General features: G+C 34.6%; 1 protein-coding gene across 1 annotated transcript; it reads right to left on the bottom strand.

The window, feature by feature from the left end:
• Positions 1–6,788: 6,788 nt before the first annotated feature.
• Positions 6,789–11,490, bottom strand: LOC127126620 (5-methyltetrahydropteroyltriglutamate--homocysteine methyltransferase). Its single transcript, XM_051055572.1, has 12 exons — positions 11,324–11,490; positions 10,370–10,723; positions 10,189–10,276; positions 9,833–9,960; positions 9,358–9,749; positions 9,095–9,258; positions 8,697–8,777; positions 8,434–8,600; positions 8,242–8,347; positions 7,783–8,033; positions 7,486–7,687; positions 6,789–7,400 (listed from the first exon to the last, which is right to left on the bottom strand). The coding sequence occupies exons 2-12, from the start codon at positions 10,717–10,719 to the stop codon at positions 7,038–7,040; spliced, it is 2,292 nt and encodes a 763-aa protein (XP_050911529.1). The 5' UTR covers positions 10,720–10,723; positions 11,324–11,490; the 3' UTR covers positions 6,789–7,037.
• Positions 11,491–15,366: the final 3,876 nt, after the last annotated feature.

Genomic DNA, 15,366 nt, shown 5'->3' with positions numbered 1-15,366 from the left:
ATGAGTTACCAGAAGAAGAGGTAGAAATAGAAAATGAGATTATTCTATTCGGGATGAAAAAGAGATTGAATGAGGCTAAGGGGTTACGGGTCAATTACTTTTACGAGACCTTATGGATTTATCATACTACCCCTCCTTCTAGCGCTATTGTTTCAGTGGTACCGGTAGAAATTAATACTCCGGCCTAGAGGCGTATTGTTATTGTTGAAAATTTTAACTCAGATGGTTTGGACAATTCTGCAAATCTATTGGATGAAGTCAGGGAAACAACTGAGCTAAGGGACTTCGTGGCCAAACATAGAGTTTCCATGGGATTTAATAATAAAGTAAGGCATAGAGGATTTTACAAAGGAAATCTGGTGTTGAAAAGGGTGACTGGTCCTAAGAATAAAGGCAAGTTAGCTCCAAATTAGGAAGGACCTTTTCATATCCGTCAGAGGTTAATTAATGGGGCTTCTAAGTTAGAAAGTTTGGACGTTGTTGAATTACCTAGGGTCTGGATTGTAACCAATCTTAAGTTTTATTTCAGCTAAACTATGTAATAGACATCATGAGTAAAATTGTGGGAATGCACTATTTTCCCTTGCAAGGGCAAGGGTTTTTAGTGAGGTGCCCATAGTTAAAACACTTGTATTGTAAATTTATAAAGCAGGTAAAAAGGTCCTTGGACATAATTCGGGATTAAGCCCAAATCCAAAAAGTAATCATTCAAAGGTTGGGAACCTCTGCCACAATCGGCTTCCAGCTAAGTTAATTTAAACCTCTTGTCTAACTAAAGTCCAAGTTAATTTAAACCTCTGACATAATCAGATGCGGTTGGGCTAAGATAATTGAAACATCTAGCCTAACTGAAGTTCAAGTTAATTGAAATCTCTAGCATAATCGGCTGTGGTCGGGCTAAGTTAATTGAAACCTCTGGTCTAACTGAAGTCCAAGTTAATTGAAATCTTTGGCATAATCGGCTGCGGTCGGGCTAAGTTAATTGAAACCTATGGCATAACTGAAGTCCAAGTTAATTGAAACCTCTGGCGTAACCGGCTGCGGTCGGGCTAAGTTAATTGAAACTTCTGGCCTAACTGAAGTTCAAGTTAATTAAAACCTTAGGAATAATCGGTTGTGTCCATCCTAAGTTAATTAAAACCTCTGGCCTAACTGAAGTCCAAGTTAATTGAAACGTCTGGCATAATCAGTTGCGGTCGGGTTATGTTTAAAATCCTTGAAGTCGCTTATGTAAGCAATAAACCTCTAGTAGGGGTATGTTTAATAGAGTTGGCTAAGTAAGAAGAACTTATGGCCTGAAATTAAAATCTTGGACTAAGTAAATGATCACATAAATTAACATAGTCAAAACATTACAAGCACAAGACATAGATGGTCAAAACAATCAGGATTTTAGAACACAAGTAAAAGGGTAATTAATCAAAAATGGCCTTGAAAAGGCCTAAACATCTAACATAAAAACAAAATATTGTTCAAAGGTACAAAAGGGCACATCACTGCGAATGGCCAATTACAACACATTAGCAAAATTAACCTTCATAATGGTCATTTTTCTGAGCTTCATGCGTTGGATTGTCCACTACCGCGTCCTTCAAACCCTCTGTATAAGGGGAAGCATCCTTCATGTCGACCAATTTCCCGTCTACCACAGTCTTGAAAAAGTCCATCCTTGTCACATCCAGGTTGGGCATGATGCATAAAGCTTGAGATTTAGATCCCTCGAAGGCATCATCTCCGACAGAGAGAAAATCCACTTGGGCATCTTGTAGAGAATTATTTAAAGTCTCATTGATAGCCCGAGCCTGTTCTACTTCTCAGATTAAGCCGACATTGGTCATTTCCAACTCTGAGCACTTGGACTCAACGGTTTCCTTTTGCTTATTCATTTCTGATAACTGGTATTCTGATGTCTCTTTATGTTTCTTCATCTCTGCAACTTTCTTGTTTATCTCATCTACCTGGAGAGTCTGGGCTTTTAGATCATCCTTCAACTGGTTTATGTCTTTAGTAAGACGAGTCATATTTTATTCATAGGCACCGCCTACTTAAAAAATACCCTGAGTCATGACTGCACACCTTATTAGATAAGCTCCGAGATTTTATGTCGACTACTTAGCACCTATTGACTTCACCTTCTCAACGTCCTCAGTAGCATTCAGATGATCATAAAGATAGCGCAAACTGTAAAAACTATTGGACCAGAACTTGAATTCAGATGATGGGTTAGTTTTGTGACTATTACCTTAATTCTGCATCAAGGTGGTGATAGCCAGGTCAGCCTGGTTGACATCATCACTCATTAAGGTCTTCATTTTCTTTGGAGAGACCGACTTAGGATCCTCAGAGGGAGGAACGTAGGTAGCTTGAGGCTCAGATGAAGTGGGAGTTGTTTTGATAACTTCCATCTTCTTCCTCTTAAGAGACCGAGTTTGAATACCTATCATATGACATTTAGAAGTCGACTGATCCCCATGCCTCGCTCTGACTTCAACCATCAATTTCTTTTGTTAGGAAAGTTTGAGGTTTCTCATTTTCACTAAAAGGGAACAGCGCAAGCAGAAATCAAAAAACATGAGGATTAATAAAGTTACGAAAGAGCAATAAATAAGCACATATAAGCATTACCCAAGAAATTAGAAGTTTGTTCCGGATCTTCAGTCATCTGTAGTAAATCCTTAAATTTAACTACCCGGAAGGCGTCCAAAACGACTAAAGATCAGACTACCATAACATTCAACTTATCATAATTGAAGCCGAAGACTCTCAATGGATTGCCCGACCAATAAATCAGGAAACAGTAGTTCTCGTCCAGCGCATACATGGCGTGGGGACATCTCTTGCCGCTCTTCACTCGAAATAATTTGTCCTCAAAACCCTTATAATTGGTAGTATAAGCTTATAGGAAGCTTTTTCTCAGAATCCTGCTAAGGGAAACCCAACCTCCTTTTTCCGCCCCTTTCAACTCGAAAAATGAGAAAAACAAGCCTAAGGTAGGCATTGTGTCCATTGTGTCACAGACATTTCAAAGGCCTTAATAAAACCCTAACCATTTGGGCATAATTGAGAAGGGGCTATATTTAGGATTTTTAGGAGGTCAGATTCAAAATTAGTATATAGGATGCGAATTTTGAAGTCCTTGATCACTCCTGAATAGAAATAGAAGTACTCATCAGACACTCATTTTGGTTGAGTAAGGCAGACACTCTCACCATCTACACAAGGTGCCAATATAATGTCTTCTTCATTTCCGATTGAAAAGACTAGGGTATTAGAACGAAGCTTCGAGATGTAGCTTTCGTCAATGATAATATGGTTGTAACCTAGAACTTCTTTATCTATGAATGACCGTGTAGCTTCCATTTGAGTGTCCAAAAAACCCGAGTACGAAGACTCTGAGTCAGTGTTACTAATAGGTGAAAGGATTTCACCATAAACTTCTCTAATAATCCAATCAAAATCCATTCGACTCAAATAACCCTCACACTCTCACATGTAAGCATTCCAAATCTTATTTCTATCACTAGTAGTAAGAGAAATTGAACGTTCTTTTGAATGACTATAGCTTCGTATTGAAGACATAATAAAAGAAAAAAAAAAGAGCAAAGAGGGAAAAGAAAATGATACCTGGGGCTTGAGATAGCAAATGAGTATATATATATATATATATATATATATATATATATATATATATATATATATATATATATATATATATATATATATATATATATATATATATATATATATATATATATATATATATATATATATAGAGAGAGAGAGAGAGAGAGAGATATGCATAAAAAAAGTGTGTCCGCAAACACTTATGGAGAAGATCAATAGTTTTGGTAGTAAACAAAATGAAAAAACAAGGTCCTTTTAAAGAGCAAGTTTGTTACGGTCAAACATTCACATAAAAAAGAGAAATCATGACATGTGAGAGTTTCCATAAAAACAATCATGATGAGGAAAAAGAAAGATTTGTCATCATTAAAATGACTGACACCGCAGTGGTTTGCCGAGTAGGAGGTCGGTCTGAGGAAGAGGGAATTCCGAGACTATCTTGACCGAACACTTCAATCCAATAGGACGTCGCGATCGAGGGGCTTATCTACATCCGAAATTCCTTGAGGCCAGGCTTTTGAGAGGCGAGTACAAAGAGACAAGAAGGCCAGGTAGTCATAACCATACACAAGTTGGTACTCGGTTAGGATTCAATTAGGCACACGATAAGCACGTCCGAGCCGACCACGTAAAATCACTAGAGAACAAAGTCAGATCTAATGTCAGTGCTGGAAAATCATATGAACAGTCACAATGAACGATTATCAAATGTCTACATAATGGCAGGGATTACAGAAGCTGGGGGAAAAGGAGTTATAAGATGATTATAGAAGGCGACGAATGTTATTCCAAGTTCCCTTAATGAGGAATATGAAGAAACACCCATTTAAGGGTCATTGATGGTGGAAGGAGTATAAAAGGAGACTTCCTCCAAGAGGATGAGGGACATTAGAACGATCGACGAGGGATACCTGCAAGCAATTAACCAATAATCTAAGGCTCTTCCTGGTTTGCATCGGGAAATTCAACATTTTAGTGTTTTTAGCAATAACAATGTATAACCAATCAATGAATAACAGATTTATCTCTTTGTAAGTTATTTTTCCTTTTTTCTAGCTTGTTTTGTTTTCTTCATCATCTTCATAGAACTTGTGCATGTTTAATGCATTACACACACACACACACACATATATATATATATATATATATATATATATATATATATATATATATATATATATATATATATATATATATATATATATATATATATATATATATATATATATATATATATATATATATATATATATATATATATATATATATATATATATATATATATATATATATACTCTCCTTTTTAAGTGTCATTCTTTTTTATTTTTTACACATGTCAAGAAAGTTAATTAATATTATTATTTTTCAAACAATAATTTTTTCATAAAAATATATTACTTTATTTATTTATTTCTAATCTGTATGACGAGACTAAGAGAATATTAGGCATTTGTTTGATCTACTGAAGCTTTTCGCACGAGTACCCATATATAGCATGGAATTTTGTAGTGTAATGATAACTCTATCAAAAATAACTATTACCCCCTTGAAATGAAAATAAAATGTCAATATTACGAGGTTAGCCTTTTTTCTGTTTTACAATTATTGGCTAGAATGGTGGTTGCATTTAGTATTTAGTTTTTGGACCATGGATGTGTGCGTCGGAAGTAAATCTGATTGCCAATAAATTGAGAGGGTCTATCATATGCATAGCTGTTTCATTTCAATTCTTACCTACCTCAACATCGAGTGACCAATGGCTAGGAGTAGACTCATTTGTCTTATAGTAGTAGTACTGTACATTTATTTCAAATTAGGAGTACTCTCTTCGTTTATTTTTAAATGTTATTTTTATTTTTTAAACAATTTTTATTGACAATTAAAAAGAGAATGTTATTTTTATTTTTTAAACAATTTTTATTGACAATTAAAAATAAACGAGGGAGTATGAAATTATCAATTTCGCAAAAATTAAAATTTGTAGTTTTTTCTATAGATGAGTGGTACAAGAAAGAGGTTAAGTGTAATTATCAATATTGTCTTTGAAATCGTGTCTGGCCTGTCTGATCTCAAATATGTCAAAATTAGGAGACGCAAAATGGATCCGACTCATTGGAAATGACCGTTTTGCCGCACTTTAGTGTAGGACGGTCAAAGATTTAGGTTCTTATTCTCTAATGTTTCTGTCCCGCTCCATCCTATTTTTTCGTGGATTTTTGCGGGAATAAGTATTTAAATAAATATTTACATTTTTAGCCTTAAAATGTGTTGTGTTTGCGAACTTTTCTCATCCGCCTTCACTTTTTTTTGCAAGACAGACCTAGATTTTAGATTCGCATCCTCAATTATGTTCTCTCGTCCCATCCCTTATTTTAGGTTTTTTGTGGGGTGAGTTTAAATGGGACGGACATATCCATTTACCACGCGAGTCAAAATTATAATTAAATAAAACTTCAAAAAAAATTATTTATTTAAATTGTGATTAAATAGAATCTTTGTTAATAAAACTTCATAAAATATTTGTTAAATATTTGTGTCTTTGATAAAATATAACTAATCTATCTATAATCTTCAAAAATTTGAGACGGCTATGAGGTGTATCATTTCAATGCAACACTAATTTTTTTTTTCTCAATATATCTTCTATTATTTATTATTATTTCTTCTTTCAATTATTTAAAAACATTTCATCTATAATAAGTAATATATAGGAACAATAATTATAAAGTCATATAATTTATATTTTTTAATTTGCACGAAAGATATTAAAAGTTTTATAATTTGAAACAAAGGAAGTAATATTGTATATAGGAAAGACAAAGGAAATAATATTATATGGAATAAGAAATTATGAATGACTTTTCAATATTTTTATTTATTTATTATAAATGCAATATTATTATTTATTTATTACAAATGAAAGAAAAATGTTAAAATCCTAAAGTGCGAGACAAAAAATTTTACTTTTTACAAAATGACTAGGAGTAGAGTAAGGTCTTCATGGGGATAGGAGTTGTATAGACGGACAAGACAAAAGTCACTAAACCTCTAAACTGATTAAAATCCTTGCAAAACTTGAAGAACAGATTAAAATAATGTAGTAGTTTGTGAGCCAATGCTTAGTATTTTATGAGCCGCGTTTGAACAGATTAAAAATACTCATGTTTATTTGCACAAAACTAGTAAAATTGCATATTAATAAAGATTGTGGCTGAGCCACGGATACAAATATTTCAGAAACAAAGCGAAATGAAATTTTGGGAGAGGGGTGGGATCAATTGCTCACAGAGCATACTAAAAACCTAAATATATTGCACACAGTTATTGAAAACAACAAAAACACAAAATTATCCTTTGCTGTAAAATCAAACACAGCCAATATGACTGCTGAGATTCTCTTTCCATTAACCCTTTCACTTGGCAAGCTCATTACGAATTTGCTTGGCTGCTGCAACCAAGTTGGTGAGGGCAGGCTTAACCTCTGAGTACTTGCGGGTTTTGAGCCCACAGTCAGGGTTGACCCACAATATGTTCTTCTCAAGCACGGCAAGCATCTTGTTAATCCTGTCAGCAATCTCTTCAGTAGGTGGTATTCTTGGGGAGTGGATGTCATACACACCAGGTCCAATTCCAGCACCATAAACAACTCCTTCACGGAACACTGACAGAAGCTTTTCGTCAGAACGGGAGTTCTCAATGGTGATAACATCAGCATCCATATTAATGATGGAGTGAATGATGTCGTTGAAGTTTGAGTAGCACATGTGAGTGTGGATCTGTAAATATGAAAGTTTATTACAACAATGTATGGAAATAGAAAAGGAGAAAATTGGAACCTAATGACTTGAAAGCCAAACATACCTGAGTGGAGTCCTGAACACCAACATTGGTGATTCTGAAGGAATGGACAGCCCAGTCCAAGTAGTGAGCATGTTCTGACTTCCTCAATGGAAGTCCCTCTCTCAAGGCAGCCTCATCAATTTGGATAACACCAATACCACCCTTTTCAAGGTCTTCTACTTCATCCTTGATAGCCAAAGCAATTTGATAGCAGGTCTCAGATCTGCAAATAGAATCACATACACCAGGTTTAAAATGACATAATATGGTAAATGCTGATTATCTCTTTTTTAAAGTGAAAAGGGGTCTAGTTTATACCTAGGTTGGTCAACTCTAACAAAGGACCAGTTGAGAATTGTGACAGGGCCAGTAAGCATTCCCTTCATTGGACGCTTGGTAAAGCTCTGAGCAAGAGCTGACCAGAAGACAGTCATTGCCTTTGGGCGGCTCACATCACCATAGATGATTGGTGGCTTGACACAACGGGATCCATATGATTGCACCCACCCATTGGCGGTAAAGGCAAAGCCTGACAACTGCTCGCCAAAGTACTCAACCATGTCGTTCCTCTGCAACAAAATGACACCAACAATTAGTTAGACGTACAATTTTTGAATCAGCAATCTAACAAGAGCATAAGTATGTCGAAAGCAGTTGCTCTTCAAAACAAAAGAAGTGAAGAGTATAACTATAAAAGTTAACTAAATCCAAGTGTAATAAAGCTATCTTCACTTAAAAAGACTAAATGAAAGTCATAAGGAGATGATGAAAGTTGACCTCTGGCTCTCCGTGTACGAGGACATCAATATCAAGCTCTTCTTGAAGTTGAACAACTTGGCGGATTTCCTCCTTGATTGCCTTGATGTACTCTTCCTCAGAGATCCTGAATAAAACAACAAGAATCAATAAAGGAATACACAATGTCAAATAAACAAGGCAGAGAGATCCACAATTGCAGCATTATCTTACTTCTTAGCCTTGTATTCACGACGCACCCTCCTAAGTTCTACAGTCTGAGGGAATGATCCAATAGTGGTGGTTGGGAGAATTGGAAGGTTAAGCTTCTTTTGTTGGGCATCCAATCTGGCACTGACATTAGTAGCACGGCGATGGTCAGAACCCTTCAATGCAGCAGCCTGAGAGTTGAACAGAAAAGGTATAATTAATACCTCCACATACACATGTAAACAAAATCAGTAGTTAAACAGAGAGAAGAAAAAATAAGCACTCACAGCCTTCTGAACAGCCTCGTTAGTCACTCTTGGAGAGGACTTTCTTGAAGCCTGAGCTGCAGCATTAGCAGAGAAGAAGGCCTGAAAATGAAAATGCATTAACTCAGGTGAATTATGTAGTGAAACAAACAGGAATTTGCATTTGTAAATAGAACTTTTATCTGAAACACTCAAAAGTCACAAACAAACTATTGACAGTTGCATATATTGCTTGCCTCTGCTAACAATTGTCTGATGTCTATTGACATTGGTTATTAATATTATAGGCACTAGTTATTCATATTACAGGTACCCATTACTTAACTCTGATTCTCGTGATACACTTTTCTATTCTTCCTGATTCTCTTAATTACCCATTCATTTCAAATGTGACATGAAATGGAAGAAATGGATATTACCTCATCCTTGTTGCCAGAAAATGCATTAGCCAATGCATTTACTTCAACAACTTTTTGGGCAGCAAAAGCTAGCCATGACTTAATTTCATCATCCAACTTGGTCTCGTTAACAAGATCCACAGCAGTGTGAAGAAGTGAGCTGGATGTGGATACAACAACTCTCTCTGCATATGGTTTTTAAATTAGATACATCAATTGAAAATGTTTACTTCAAAGACAAACAAACCTTCCTATGTAGTGAATGTACAATGTTCAAGGAATACCTTTGCCCACAATGGCAGCAAGAGTGTCTAAAGTTTTGAGAGAATCAGCAAGATCATTTGCCCAAATGTTCCTTCCATCAACCACTCCAGCAAAGATCAATTTATCACTGGGAAATCCAGCCTTGATCAAATCAATAGTCTTAGCTCCACGGACTAAATCAAATCCATATGCATTGACACCACTCAAAGATGTAAGGGTCTTGTATGCTTCGGCGGTAACATCAGCAAAGTAGGTCTCAACAAGTACATGCAGACCAGAAAGAGCAGGTGTAAGCTCAGCATATGCATCGGTAAATGCTTGCAACTTGTGAGATTCAAGATCCAAGACAAGTGTGGGTTCATCAAATTGAATAAATTGAGCACCAGCTGCCTTGAGATCAGCAATAACCTCCCTTCATTCATAGTTAAAAGCACATTAGAAAAACAATATATGCCAAGAAAATAATAATGCCCCACAACAATTTAAACTTCTTACTTGTAGATAGCAAGGACTTTGGGAAGCAGAGATAGGAGAGAAAAGGTTTTCTCAACTCCCTTGGCAGGTTTGGATAGCAACAAGTATGATACAGGGCCAACAAGGACGGGAACAGTTTCAACTCCAAGCTGCAAGACAATTCAAATATTCAATGACGATAATTATAAAATGCATAATGAACCATACAGATCTAATAAGTTACCCGTCACCCAAAAATCTTAAAAACCTAAGTCCAGATCTAATTAAAATGTCCCACACCTCAATAGTTCACAATGATATTAAACATTAAGCTAAGCTAATAGAGCAAACTTTTTTTCTACATATTAAAAATAAAAATAAATAAAAGAAACACTTACAGCCTTGGCTTCCTTGTATTCTTCAACAGCCTTGTGAGAAGAATAAACGAAGTTCACATCAGGGCCCAATTCTGGGACAATAAAGTGGCTGCATCAACACACACAAAAACAGTTCAGTAACCATAATAATATAACAAAACAACCCACTTAACAATACAAGGGTGCATTCACAATCACTTACTAGTTGGTGTCGAACCACTTGGTCATCTCCATAGCAGGCACGGTAGCATTACCTCTAGCCATCGAGAAGTAGGTATCAAACCCAATCTCTCCACCGGTCCATCCGTACCTTGGTGGAACAGCACCGAGGGTGGCGGTGGCATCAAGTACCTGGTCATAGTAAGAGAAAGTGTTGCTTGGAATATACTTGATCCCAGCATCAGACATCTGTTTCCAGATTGATGCCCTTAGATCAGCAGACACCTTCTTCAAATCCTCGGCACTGCTTTTACCATCCCAAAAGGACTCCAAAGCAAATTTCAATTCTCTCTTGGGACCCATACGGGGGTATCCAACAATATGAGATGCCATTGTTCTGTAGAATCAAATCCACTCCAGATTTCAACAACATTAACAAAATAATAATAATAATAATAATCTATATTCAAAGCCTTACAAGATTCACATTCCAACCGTTAAAAAACATGCACAAAATTAATTAGTTAAAGAGGATCGCACAATAAGCAAGTATATGAGTTCAAATGAACTCGATCTTGAACATAGAGTGTCAATTTAACGTAAAGCAGGGGTTTAGAACAATGATTTGATGATAAAACAAGATTTACACTCAACGATATTGAAAAAACAAGCAAGCTTAACTAATTGAAACGAGTGAGTAACTAAGTGAGTTCAATTCAGCTTAACGAAAAGTTAAAACCTTCGATCTAATAGCGAATGAACGAAAATGATAGTTTTAGAAGAACGATTTGATGAAGTAGGAAATTTACAGTTTCAGATCCAGTGGATCTACACGTTACGAATCAGATCTAGAAGTAATAGTGTTCATGTAAGGTTTAACGATTGGATCTAGAGTTGAAAATGAAGTTGAATTGAGGTGAAATTTGTATTATTATTATTACTAGGGAGACGGAAAATGAGAAGACGGAAAAGAGGAGGAAAGAAATGAGTCTCGTACCTTTGGGTGTTAAGAGTAGGAGACTAATGTGTTCTCTGTGAGTCTTCTTCGCTTCTTGTTAAGGAGTAGCTTGAAGCAGAGAACAGAGTGCGAGCAATAAGGAGAGGTTTTCTCGATATTTATAGCCGTTTTCACTCAGATCTGACGAGAATAAACTTATTGCCATCACAATCCCACCTTCCTCCATTTTCTTCATTTTTTTATTTTTTTATTTTTTCATTGAAATATTTATTATTAAATGAACTGTAAAAGAGTTTTCTTTTTAATAAATAATAGTAATAAATTAAAAGAAAAAATGTTCTAAATAGATTAATATTGAAATTGGTAATTGTTTGTATTTTGCCTAAAAAAGAGTGTTTCTACATGAAAGATAGTCTATATTACTAGTATTAAGGGAGGTGAATAGTGTCATTTCTAATACAACTCGGATAATAACATTAGTCATATCCGATTTATTTAATACATCTAGAAAAAAGTTGAATAATTTGTATTCTTTTTCTTTTTGCAAAAGTTGTCGTAAGTTATTTTGTAAATATTAAAAAACAAAAACAAGAAACCTTAATTTTATCAAGTTAATTTTTTATTTTAATTACAAAATAAACATAATAATATTTTTTTTGTCATAGAGTTTGATATCTTGAGTTTTTAAAAATAAACAAATCAAATGCCATGAATTTGATCTTCTACCCCTATATCAGAGGTTTTTACAAAAATATCAATTGAATTAGTTTAAGAAGACAACATAATAATTTAAATATAATGTTAAACCAACACAATCAATAAATGTCGAAATATTTAGATTCTCTTTGTTTTATCTTTAAAATAATATTTTTTATTTTCAAAAATGATTTTTATAAATATATTTTCACACTATTAATAATTTTAATAAACTCATTTTTATAAAAATTAAAATATAAAACCATAACTTTTTAAAAAGATGTATTTTAAAAAATATGTTAATGAAAAATTATTAAAAATAACTTTAAACTTAAGTAATTTTTAAAATTCAGATATATAAAAAAATTTATAGTAATAATATAAAATATATAAGATAACATTTTAAAAAAATGTTTTACATTTTTGTTCTAATAACAATTATTCAAAAATACATTACATTTTTGTTCTAATCAAAATTGTTTTATTTACACTATTGGATAATTATCAGTTTAAAATATCAACATCGTATTTTACTAATATACATTGTTTTATTTACACTATTTGATAGTTATCAGTTTAAAATATCAACATCGTATTAATTATTTTACTAATATACATTTATTCATTATATAGCTTAACATAATAACTATATTATCAGCTATAATTAAAAAGAATATTTTAATTATAATACATTATTCTTACTTTTTTATGAAAGTCATAATATATTATATTATCACTAAACTTAATTTAATAAATTATTTTATTAAGAATCTATCAGAGTTATGTTAATTTTTTATTTTGATTTATTTATTATTATTTACTCTTTCAAATATAAATAATATGATTTTAAATAAATTAAAAAATTAATTAAATTTGTCTAAGAAAAAGAAATTGTTTTGTTTTGTAATAAAAAATATAATAAGGAACGGTGGTGACGGTAGATCTAAACTTCACACACGGGGAAAATGGGGTTAACCTACAAAGTTAGTACTTTAAGGCTCAAGTTGATATGTGAGGAAGAATAGTGGATTGAAATTAAGTTTGAAACTTGTTACATGAATTTGGCGCATTCTACATAAAGTAAAGTAAAGATGAAATAAAAAAATTTGTTGCTTGTTAGGAGTAATTTGTGAAGAGTCGTTGGATGTGCATACATTTAAGATTCTTTACAGTCAATAGGAGGATAAATCTCGTGTACCAAGAAGATTTTTGAAGGATTACAATTCCTTCATAGTGGTCGGTCAGGGTCGATATGGTCGGTCCATAAAAGTTTCCTCTCAAGCCCTTGTTTATGTGCAGCAAGGTGAAGTTTGTCATGTTAGCCTCGAATGTCGACCATTCTCTTGTTTACCCCTAAAATGGTGAAATGGAAAAGCTTTGGTTGTTGGTGTAAGCCCTAGAGGCCAGTACTTTTGGTACTTGTATCGAATTATTTATTAATAATAAAATATTTTTTCTTTATTATGTTTGTTTAATAAAGTCCCTAGAATAACTAGTCCGTTTAATGTATCAAGTGTGACTTGATCATGAGATCTCATTAAACATAAGGACATTATTCTTAAAGTATCTGTAGTCGAACTTTGTTGTGAAGTGGGATAACATAAAGCATTAAGACTATTATGTATATAGACTGATGATCACATCTCATAGATCATGGATAAGGAGTTATCAAGTCTTAAACATAGGTATGAATATTATGAGTAATATTTATACTAGATTGACCCGCTATGAGAATACTACATAAAATGTTATGCAAAGTGTCATAAGTTATTCTCATGGTGATAGTGATGTATACCACTCTTCGACCTGAAACCACTATGGACCCTAGATGTAGAGTCGAGTGCTTTATTGTTGATCAAACATTGTCTGTAACTGGATGACCATAAAGACAGTTAATGGGTACTCCACGAAGCATGTTGAGGGACATGAGTGACCTAGATGGAATTTGTCCATCCTGCGTAACAAGATAAATGTCTAAGGGCCCAATATTGAACTGGACAAGGATGACACAGTCTATGTCTTATGTTCAATATAGACATAAGAGCAAAAGGGTAATTGTACACACAAGTATTATCATAAAAAGGGATTTCTCAAATCACATGAATGGGATACCTTCTCTGACCTTTTTCTTCTAACTCTTTCGATGTTGTTGTAGTCTTGCAACTTAAGGGTGTATCAGAGGATTAATGTCCCTATAGTCGATCGCCCGGGCTTTGAAACTCTCCAAGCTACCTCTTTTGGAAGCCCGGTTCTTTCTGGTCACCCATATCCATCATGAGGCTCACGCAATGGTTTGTACTGTTGGGGATGGAGTGGAGGGAAAATGTGTTCAGCTATTCCTCAAGTATTGGACTGAGAGTCACTTTTTATAGGGAATAATGTGTAAGTATATAAAGAGGAAGACCTCACTACATAATACATGTACCAGAAGAAATATTTGATGAGCTTTATTGGCAACCTGAGTTACTTTGGGGGTGATACCCCTATGGATGATGCCGATCAGAAACACTTGCAGTGCATTATTAACGTTTAACTCCTGATGGTGGCCCATCCCCGAGAAGAAAGAAAAGTCATCTTTGAAAAGTTCCAAAAACTCTTCACTTATTTGTCTTTAATATGCTTATTCTTGATGTATTTGTTTTGACGATGATTGTGTGCAAATTGGATGAAGTATGAGGTGCAACTCCGACATATCAGACGGGGAATAGGGCCAGAAAGGAGTAACATTGCTTTTAATATGCTTGTAATGTTGTTGAGTATGTCGGTTGTAACATCATTAACCCTGGAACTTATATGGTTGATCCAACCAGGGTCAAGGCAAACAATTTGCATTTGGACGCTTCGTCATCACTGAAGTAGTTCAGTCGATCATTGACGAGTTGCACATGCTCGTCTAGATCTCCTTTTCCATCATACTCACCTAACTTGAGAGGCTTATCCATTGATTTTGGTATCTTACTCCAAAATCCGGGTGCACAATGGATGTTTCGGTTGACTCCTCGATGGTCGATTTTTTGCTTGATCCAGAGAAGGAGTGTGGCTGCCTCGACCTCCCCTGGGGCTCTGGGGAGAAGTTTGATGCTTCTTGCTCCTATGTTTTTTTTATTTATTTATGAGCTTCATACCTCTTTGTCTCGGTCGGCTCCGGAACGACAACATGAGTTCTTCTTGATATAGCCTCCTAGATGGTATTTCCTCGTGGATGAGCGTTATTGAGGCTTTCTTCGAGGCGCAACAATCTTTCTCCTAACACTTGCGAGTTCTATAATCGAACAATGTTGTACATAATGTTTAGCAATTTGTTGGCGCCTTGCAATTCAGGGTTAGCTTACAACAATTGGAAACTAGCCAAGACTTCCAGTTGTGCAACTGGAGGTTGAATCTGA

Source organism: Lathyrus oleraceus, chromosome 3, assembly GCF_024323335.1.
Source record: "Lathyrus oleraceus cultivar Zhongwan6 chromosome 3, CAAS_Psat_ZW6_1.0, whole genome shotgun sequence".
NCBI classification, from domain to species: domain Eukaryota; kingdom Viridiplantae; phylum Streptophyta; class Magnoliopsida; order Fabales; family Fabaceae; genus Lathyrus; species Lathyrus oleraceus.
This window is presented reverse-complemented; position numbering and strand designations above follow the sequence as displayed.